The sequence below is a fragment of the Vipera ursinii genome (genome assembly GCF_947247035.1).
Source record: "Vipera ursinii genome assembly, chromosome: 2".
Taxonomy (NCBI): Eukaryota; Metazoa; Chordata; class Lepidosauria; order Squamata; family Viperidae; genus Vipera; species Vipera ursinii.
The window spans coordinates 1925508-1936295 of NC_139513.1; the positions used below are offsets into that span (position 1 = coordinate 1925508).

A 10788-nucleotide genomic window follows, 5' to 3' on the forward strand; every position below is an offset into this window, starting at 1 on the left:
TTCTCCTATGTCTCCAGTGATTGCCTTTGATGTAAACATTGGACTGAAGCAACATGGAAGGGATCTTGCATCAGAAAAGGATAAATATCACAGCTTATGTTTTTTGTGACTCTCAGAAGCTGTGTTCTTGAATGTACTTTTTTCTCTCTTTCAGGTGAAACTTGGTTTATTGCTGGAAAGCCACAAGATATTCCACCCTGTCAGAGTGCTTTAAATTCTTCTAATTCTTTTTTAGAAGTAGGAAGGAGATTGATTCCAACCCATGAATTATGGCCCTCCTGCTTCTGCTTCTGCTTCTGATGCTGCTGGTGTCCCAGCCACTCTCTGGGAAGCTGAGGATGAAGTGCCCACTGAATTTGGACCACCAGGATGGAGAAAAGCCATGGAGCTACTATAGGCCAGGAGAACTTCTCATTGGTATAGTCATCTCTCCATCAGAAATAGCACCTGCAACATTACCTTTCAACGTGGCTCCTTCTAGTCGGATTCAGTTGTAAGTCGTTCACTGTGAAGGAGTTTCATTCCTCCATTTGCAGTTCTAATAATCTTATTTTTTTCTCTTTTTTATTTTACTTACTCCTATATTGCAGGACCTAATTAATTTTTGAATCCTTTTGATTTCCACAGCTTCTCTCTTTTGTCTTATTTTCTGGGAGAGGCTCCAATCCAAACACGAGGCAATTAAAACCTGAAAAAAGTCCACATTATTTTCCTCTCTGTGTTCAGTCCTAAATTCATGACTTGAATACTAAAGTTTTTTGAAAGTAGTGATGGTTTAAGTTTCCACTGCCCAGGTCATTTCTGTATTTTTATACCCACTGATTGATATTCTACACGTGCTTTTTATAAGAATAGAGGATGACTTGTTTTTAGAATCACTTTTCTGGGTCAATTATCAAATATCTTCTCCCTTTTATGATTGTGCTACTTTAATGACTGAAATATTCTGCAACCTGTTTACTGGGCTGATGAAAATTAATACTGTTACAAATAGAATATTTCTAATTTAATCCTTTTGGAGAACTATCTCCATGCTATCTATCTTCTCAACATTTACAATATTAAACGGTGACGGGTAGCTATCATTTGCCTCTGATTTTGGGTCAATATTGGATTAAGTCTCAGTTAGCTTGTGGAGAAAAAGAGGATTAAGTAGAGAAAAGGTGTTTAGATTTTGCTGTTGATGTTAATATTAACATGAACATGGTTTTACACTAGTATACCTTATGAAGAGGAAAGAATACTACGTTTGATTTTCAATATTGAAGTGATTAATAAACATCACCAGCTCCTGTACAATCGCACACTTGGCTACAACCTCTATGACAACTGTTTGAACACACTCGGCACTTCAGATGCCTTGCTTGACTTGCTCTCTTCTGGAGAAGCCAATGTTCCCAACTACAGCTGTGGAAGGAAGGACAACCTTTTGGCTCTTCTGGATGCAGCTCTTGAAGATATCTCCATCCAGATGTCAACATTAGGAGGCCCCTACAAAGTTGCCCAGGTTTGTGTTTGTTTTTCCTCTATCTGGTAAATTGATGTGCGAGTGATAGATCAAAACGACTTTTTCTCTATGGAATTCAATAACTCCTTTTCACTGTGGCCTTTGTAGGTTTCATGACTGGGGATTGAGGCAACAGTGGGAGGGAGGAGCAAGGTTCAAAACAGAAACATGACACCATGACACCATCCTGAATGCTTTGAGGGCTTCTGCCGCACACTTGTGAAGGTGAGGAGAGGCTGTGTGTTGAATCAAAGAGTCTTCTGCACAATAAATAGGTGTAGCACTGATGGGAAGCTCACATTTGTTTCATGATATTAGCCAAGGTAATGATATTCTCAATCAAGAACAAATCCTAGATTTATAAACAGTGTTCCGCTGGATTATCTTTCTTACTGTTGATGAAACATATATGTGTTATGAGTCTGTAGGGAGCATTAACATTTATTAACCATTTTATATATAAAAAAGCTAAAATATATTATACAGCATCTTATTTTTGCCTTAAAATGATCGTGATCAAATTCATCATAAAAGATCAGAAGAATAATATAGCCTCTGGAGAAGATTTTCTACCACCTGAACAATTCAAGAAATATCCCAGCTGGTGGAACCCTCTATTGGCAGGTTCATTTAGATATATAAATAATATCCACCATACCCACTTGGGTCGAAGATGGCAATTGTAGTTTAAAAAATATTTTTAAAATGGAATGAAATGGACGCTAGCAATTGCAGGCCCATTTGTCTAACAGATATTGTGGTTTTAATACATGCCAGCTTCCCCTTGAATAAAGTTGATAGTATGTGGGTAAAAACTGCATTCCTCGTAGAAGCACGAGCAGTCTTTAAGCAGATTTGACAATTCTTTTGTCTTGAACCATCTAACTATAAAAATATCAGTCAGAGGAAATAATGTTTGCTGCCTCTATAGCATTTGACACAATAAACAAAGAAATATTATGGAAGAAATTGACTGCCCTTAAAATGGAACTCAGAATATTGTCCCTGCTCAAAGCTCTTTCTACAAGTACTGACAGTGAGAACAATTAATCAGTGGAATGGCTTGCCTCATGAAGTTGTGGGTGCTTCATTACCTGAGGTTTTAAAAAGAGACTGGAAATTCATTTTGTCTGGAATGGTATAGGATCACTTGTTATGGCAGGGATGGACTAGAAGACCTCCATGGCCCCTTATGTTCTTGTTTGTGTTTTGGGCTCATTGGAACCATAACAAATAAATAATTCTTACCATGTGGCAAATAAAGGTTGCTGCTGATATGACATTTGGGTTGCATGTGCTGTTAAGAGGATTTGGCTCCTATTCTCATAATAATTATCTCATTATGGATGAGTCATAGTCAAAAGTGATGGTCTTTGGAAAATAACAGTGTTGCCATATAGGGCTAATCGATGAGGAGGCAACAGAGCAAGTTCACACATTTCCTTACCTGGTGGAACTTTTTTCTGTGACTGGATCTCGCCTCCCTCAACATCAAAGGAGCTCATTTAGAAGGCACAAGTTAATGCACTGTTAATTTTTTTTAAAAAAAAATCATAGGTATGCTAGTTCCTTGGACTGAATTATTAAATACAAAATACCAACGTTACCGTTATGCACTTATATTGAGCTGAACTTTGGGATTAATTTTATATCGCTACTAGAACAAATCCGATCGCATCATCTGAGAAGTATCTTGAGGGTGGATAAAAGGACTTCAGCTGCTGCCCTCAGAGCAGAATTGGGAATTTATATAATTTATAAAATTGGGGCATTTATTTATTTATTTATTTATTTATTTATTTATTTATTTATTTATTTATTTATTTACAAAATTAATGCTATGGAAACTGTCAGAGTCCCCAAACTCTGTTAGAAAAAAACAAATTTCAGTTAAAAAGTTCTTGAAGTGTATAACCAACTAATTATAGTAGGAACTGTGGTCTCCCTGTCTTTTTACAATTGAAGAAAAAATCTAAAAAAATTGTAGCACTAACAATCCAAGATTTTCAAAACCAGGAAAAATATAATAATACTTTGTAAGGTTGGCACATTGAAATGCAATAGCTGCTACAAATGTACCTTCCAAATTGACAAATATTGAGTTAAATCTTTCAAATCTTACAATGAATATATTTGTATTTGTGGAGCTCCAGAGATAGAAGACATAATACAGCTATTATTATGCATATCAATTGTATAAGAAAGAGGGAGATCAAAATCTTGGACTGCACTTTAGAGAAATAACCTACTGTGATCCTAATGTTAAAAATAAACATATTTCCTCTGTGTTCAGAATTCAAAAACTATATACAATAAAGCCCTTTTTGGAAGGAAATAATAGTCCAATTGTGGTAAATTCTGATTCATAAAGAATTAGTATTTTCATTCTTTATACTTATTCTATTGCACTATTTTTTAAAAAATTCTACATTTATATGTTATTTTTTAATGTTCTGTCTTTTACATTCTGTATCTTGATATTGCCTAATGTCTAATCAACAAGAAACTGTTCTAATATATGCATGAGAAAAATATTGGATTTATTAAAAGCTAAAATTTTGGTCTTGGTAGAACCCAAAATATAGCACACAATTCTTCATTGTTTTTTCAGATCAGTGAGAGAATTGCTTCAGAGGCTCTAAGTGATAAAAGTCAATTCCCGTTTTTCCATCCAATGCTCCCCAAAGAAGGATTCCAGTACCCAGGAATTGTCTTACTGCTTCTCCATTTTGGATGGACCCTCATTGGTCTTTTTGCTCCAGACACAGAGAAGGGAGAGAATTTCATGAGAACCCTTACTCCAATGCTTCTCCGGAATAGAATTTGTGTTGTTATATCACAACGATTCTCAATGACTGGACATACAGCACCCCTCAGGGATGCCCTCTCTAAGTGGAGACAAGTCAACGTCTTTGTTCACTTCATAGAATTTGCTGCCATTTGGAACAGAATTCTTCCTTTCCATTCAACATTTGAAGGTTTGCCAGGACCCACTGAAGGAAAAGTCTGGATCATGACAATGGTTGGAGTATATGTCATGGGAAATGAATGGTATCTCAAGTATGTCCATAGTATTTGGACCTTTCCTTTTCAGTGGAAAAAGAGTTGGAGGAAAGATGATGCCTATCAAAATCCTTTCTTTGTGAAAAGCAAATTTCAAGATGAGTATTTTCACTGTTCTATTTCAAAACACACCTTTTCTGTCAAAGGCCGGAGAAGATGCACCCGGAAAGCACCAGTGGAGACCCAAGAGAAAAAATATATAATGCGGATCCTAAATCAAGGCCTTCCTTACAGTGTCATAAAGATTCTGGCCCATGCCTTAAGTGCTGCATCCAAATCCCAGAGGAGAAGGAAGAAGGGTGAAGAGAGGTTGGGGGCTCCGAGGCTGCAGCCGTGGAAGGTATGGGGTCCCAACAAGGATCCATCAAAGTAAATTCCTTTTCAGGGTGTTTGGTGCTTTCTGAGCTTTGTGGTTTAAGATCTTAAGCTTCTGCACAACATCTCATACTTATTGGAAGAGCATTGCATTGAAAAAATGTTCCCAGATTCCTTCTGACTTTAAGCCCCTATAAACCAACATAGCCCTTCTCCTTGTTGTCTTTCCTCAAGGCTAAAATCAGCTCCTTTGATCTCTTCCTCCACTTCTTCGTCCCTGACTAAAGCTGATGAAATTTTTGTGCAATACCTTCTCCAAGTGAGGTTCCTTCAAGAGGACCTTGTATGTTTCCACAGGATCGTAAATAACATTATCATCAAATAATATGTTTATTATCATATTATTAAATATTACTACCATTTTATTATAATAAGTAACCATTCTACATATAGAATAACTACAAATGAAATCTTAATATAGATGGTAGCTGCCATTCATTAATTCATACAATCATGTCTCAAGTACTAGATGCTAAAAATTAGTTTCCTATTAAACTTTTGCATCACAAAATCATGATTTATCTACTTTATTAATGAAAATATGGAAGAATCAATGATCACGGTCTAATTGTTTTTCATAACTCCACAATTTTATTAGTAAGGTTGAAAATTGAGTACAATTTTGAGACACTTTTATCCACTTAATTATCTCATACCATCCAGCACTCAATTAACTAGCTCCCCATTCATCACATCATGAAGCATTTTGTTAATTATTTGCTAAAAACAAATTATTAGTTTTCAAGGATTTATGAATACTCTAGATATTTGGGGGTTTTCTTCAATTGATTTGTGAGTTTCCTAAAATGTTCCCTATTATTGACAATTTCTGTCAATTATATCTCCTCACTATAGTTTTTGTCAATATACTATATGGTTGAGAAGTATTACTTTGTTCTTGAGTTCTGAAGATATTGGCAACACTTGTTCTCCCAACTCCCAATATTGGCAAGTTAAACAACAGTACAAGAAAGATTCAAATGTAAAAAGACCATATGAGATTAAAAAAAACCTTCAGCTTTTAAAATCCTGGATGTTTCCATTCTAGTTCCATCCATTTCTAAAGAAGGAGGAATTGTACAATCTTTCCCTGCTGAAAGTCTACTTGGATCAGAATGGAGACGTAGCAGCAGACCTGAGGATCATGAGTAGGTTGGTTCTCCCCAAGGAGGATCCCATCGACAAGCAATTGGGGAGTTTTGAAAGACAGAGACTTACAATCAACCAAGATGCTTTGTCACAGTTAAAGTTGCTCAACAAGGTGGGGAAAATATTGATGTCTTTTCTCTTTTTTCCAAAGCCGTTTCAAGTGGGCTAAACCCAGTCCAAAAAAGTGGGTAACTTTCACTGAGAATTGAATGTGTGGAGTAAAACCTCTATAATTTTCTTAGGCAGATAGGCATGCTTCAGTTCTATTGACTATTCATGCTGTCATGCTGAATCTATTTTTTATTGAAAAGTTTTACAATACATTTTTTAGATAGAAAAAAGAAACTCCCTCCTCCCCCTCCCCTCTCCCCAACCCTCCCCTCCCCTCCCCTCCCCCCTCCCTGACTTCCCAGAGCTGAATACAGGGTATAGACTTACAAACATAAGTTAAAATATGCTAGCAACAAGAATAAAATATTAAATTCTATCGCGCTTTAACTCTCCATAATCATAATTATATTACTAACAAATAACTAATAACTAATAATATAAAACCACTACTTATTCAAATGCTAAATGAAACTTTTTAGTCCCATATTTATTCTGAATATATTCAATCCATCTTCTCCATTCCACAATATATCTTGCTGCCGTAATTAAATTCAAAACCAATTTAGTATCTATAACAGTAAAGTCCCCTTCATGGATTACTGCCTTGTCGTGGCAAAGCGGCTTGTGTAATTCAATGAAGCTATGAGCTATGCCGTGCAGGGCCACCCAAGACGGACAGGTCATAGCCGAGAGTTCTGACAAAACGTGATCCACTGGAGAAGGAAATGGCAACCCACTCCAGTATCTTTGCCATGAAAACCCTATGGACAGTACCAAAAGGCAAAACGATATGACGCTGGAAGATGAGCCCCTCAGGTCAGAAGGCGTCCAATATGCTACTGGGGAAGAGCAGAGGGCTAGTACTAGTAGCGCCAGAAAGGATGAAGTGACTGGGCCAAAGCCGAAAGGACGCTCAGCTGTGGATATGTCTGGTGGTGAAAGGAAAGTCCGATGCTGTAAAGATTTTTTCTCCATAGGAACCTGGAATGTGAGATCCATGAATCAAGGAAAGCTGGACGTGGTCAAACAAGAGATGACAAGACTAAACATCGACATCTTAGGTATCAGTGAACTAAAATGGACAGGAATGGGTGAATTTAATTCAGATGACCATCAGGTATACTACTGCGGGCAAGAATCCCTCAGAAGAAATGGAGTAGCCTTCATAGACAATAAAAAAGTAGGAAAAGCAATACTGGGATACAACCCTCAAAATGACAGAATGATCTCAGTTTGAATCCAAGGCAAACCATTCAATATCACAGTAGTCCAAGTCTATGCCCCAACCACCGGTGCTGAAGAGGATGAAATTGACCGGTTCTATGAAGCCCTACAGCACCTTATAGAACTAACACCCAAAACCGATGTCCTTATCATCATGGGAGATTGGAATGCTAAAGTAGGAAGCCAAAAGATAACTGGAATAACAGGCAAGTTTGGCCTTGGAGTACAAAATGAAGCAGGGCACAAGCTGATAGAATTTTGTCAAGAGAATACGATGGTCATAGCGAACACTCTTTTCCAACAACCCAAGAGACGGCTTTACACATGGACATCACCAGACAGTCAACACAGAAATCAGATTGACTATATGCTCTGCAGCCAAAGATGGAGAAGCAGCAGTAGGAACACTCCGGCCTGATGATGACGGATGGGATTTCGTCGAAACGTCGCCACAACTTTCTGAAGATGAAAGGAACGCGGGAAGAAACCCGAGACTCTAGATCTACACATACAGACACCCGCGAGAATCTACGAAAACAAATATATATATATATACATATATATACATATATATATATATACACATATATATACATACATATATACATATACATAAACACATACACACACACACATATATACACACACACACACACATATATATATATACAGTACACACACACACACACACATATATATATATACATACACATACATACATACATACATACATATATATATATATGTGTGTTTGTGTGTGTGTGTGTGTGTGTGTGTGTGTGTGTGTGTGTGTGATATGTTAACTCTTAGATTACCTTGCTAGGCCCCAAACATGGGGCAAATCTTTATTTCCTGTTTTCAGCCTTATCTCAAAGGCCATCGAACAGGCTGTAGTCACACCGGACAGTTCATATATTTGTGTATATATATATATATATGAATGAAGAATATATTTAAGGTTGATAGCCCTTCCCTGTAAGGAGATTTCCCATTTTTTCTTAACTGGGAGATAATTTTGGACTGCTTTCAAAGGGAAGCAGCTTTGCAATGTTTTATGTACTCCAGAAGAAATCTTTCCAGATCCTGATGGTCAAAAGTTTTTTCTTCCTCACAGTTTATTCTAATTTAATAAATCCAATGAAATAAAAATTTAATATATATTTTACAATAAAATTCATTCTAAAATTTAGTATTTGTGGATATTTTAAAATCAAGCATTTATGATGAATGGAGGAATGCATGTTAATTCTACTATGAGAAGGAACCCACCAGTTGCCACTTAATGGTTAAATACTTTCTCAATTTTATCCCTCCAGACTTTGTTAAGGAGAAAGCTACTTTTTTGTAATCTGATATGTCAGAAGAAAAGGGGAGGAACTGAATGAAGCATCTTCCTGCAATTGTACCCCCTGCAACCATTTGGAAGGGGTCATAGATCTCATATTTGTCTATAAGAAGCCCAGAGACAACTTGACTGATGTTCATGTCTACCTCCATCTTACACGTCCTGACACATTTTCTTTGGCATTTCTTCTTTTTCTGTTTAGTCTCTGCCTCAGTCTAAATGTGTGGAAAAATGCCATCCTGGATTTGTCAAGCAGGCTCGAGAAGGAGAGCCATTTTGCTGTTACGACTGCATTCCTTGCCCAGAGGGGACCATCTCCACTCAGGAAGGTGGGTGACACCAGAGGGAAACTTTCTTGTTCTTCTTCTTTTGTTTTTTATATACTGGGGATTTGTTTTTCTGGAGTGTAAGTGCAAGTGTATATAATTTACTGAGGCTTTCCTATCTCTCAGTATCACATCTCATACAAAGGTTTTCTTGGAATTTGAAATATTACTTTGTTTTCTCAGATACCGAAAAATGCACCAAGTGCCCAGGTGTTCAATATCCAAATAAGAACCGAGTCCAATGTATCCCCAAAACCATAACCTTCCTCTATTATGAAGAGCAGCTGGGCATCATCCTCACCTCCATTGCTCTACTGTTGTCCCTAACCACAGGCCTTGTTTTAATCATATTCATTCAATACCTGGAAACTCCCATTGTCAAAGCCAACAACCGGGACCTCTCTTTCATCCTCCTGATCTCCCTCCTGCTTTGCTTCTTGTCTTCCTTTCTCTTCATTGGCCGACCAAGAAAAGCCACCTGTCTTCTCCGACAAACAATGTTCAGCATTGTCTTCTCAGTAGCTGTGTCCTCTGTGTTGGCCAAAACTATCATGGTGGTGCTGGCCTTCCTGGCCTCAAAACCAGGGAACAGAATGAGAAGATGGTTGGGGAAGAGCTTGGCCAACTCCATCATCCTTTCTTGTTCAGTTATCCAAATTTTCATTTGTGTCATGTGGCTGAGAGTTTCTCCCCCATTTCCTGACTATGATCTGCACTCCCAGCCTGGAGAGATCATTCTTCAATGCAATGAAGGCTCTGTCACCATGTTTTATCTTGTCCTTGGCTACATGGGTTTCCTTGCTGCCATTTGCTTCATGGTGGCTTTCCTGGCCAGAAATCTGCCTGGAGCTTTCAATGAAGCCAAGCTGATCACCTTCAGCATGCTGGTGTTCTGCAGTGTCTGGGTCTCCTTCCTCTCCACTTACTTGAGCACCAAAGGAAAATACATGGTGGCCGTGCAGGTTTTCTCCATCTTGGCCTCCAGTGGTGGACTGTTGGGCTGCATCTTCTTCCCCAAGTGCTACATTATCATCCTGAGACCAGATCTAAACACTAAGGATGATCTAATGATTAAAGTAGGGAACTGATAATGAAATTGTTTCTTGGGTTCTTAAATTTTAATTATTGATTGCAATTTTTGGTTTACAGTATATGCTTCATTTTCCTCCATTTGATAATTAAGCTTATTTAAAATCCAAGGAAATGAAAAAGTTAGATTAATAAAATTAAAATCAAACACAATCATCAAATAATAAAATTAATTAATAATTAATATTTGTCTTTTTGAACTGTTGGTAACCCTCCTTATTCTCAGCACACGTTACCCAATATTTGGATTAAACAGCCCTTTAAGAGAGGACACATATGAACCTTATCCTGGACTTTGGACTGTTTTAAGATGGGTAGGTATCTTCAAAGTTTCTAAGGAGGTTTCAACCTCATCTCCTTCATGATTCTTTCTGAATTGGTATTTCAATTCCTCCAAGGTCTGTGACATCCAGCTGATGATGCCAACCAAGCAAACACCTTTGAGACATTCCAATCTCTTAATGTAAAACTTTATTGAGTACATCATTTTGGCATGTATGAAAGCAAAAGAAGCTCTGGCAAAACCCCACCCAAGCCCTACATAGTGAAAGCATAGTATTCTCTCTCCTCCCTCTGGATCAGGAGACCAATTAAATGCA

At 37.5% G+C, this 10788-nt stretch overlaps 1 protein-coding gene across 1 annotated transcript; it reads left to right on the forward strand.

The window, feature by feature from the left end:
• Nucleotides 1-269: 269 nt before the first annotated feature.
• Nucleotides 270-10188, forward strand: LOC310633217 (vomeronasal type-2 receptor 26-like; the record flags this gene model as incomplete). The annotated part of the gene is made up of 4 exons (XM_083350901.1): nucleotides 270-493; nucleotides 1219-1507; nucleotides 5994-6093; nucleotides 9284-10188. The coding sequence occupies 4 exons, from the start codon at nucleotides 270-272 to the stop codon at nucleotides 10186-10188; spliced, it is 1518 nt and encodes a 505-aa protein (XP_083207027.1).
• Nucleotides 10189-10788: the final 600 nt, after the last annotated feature.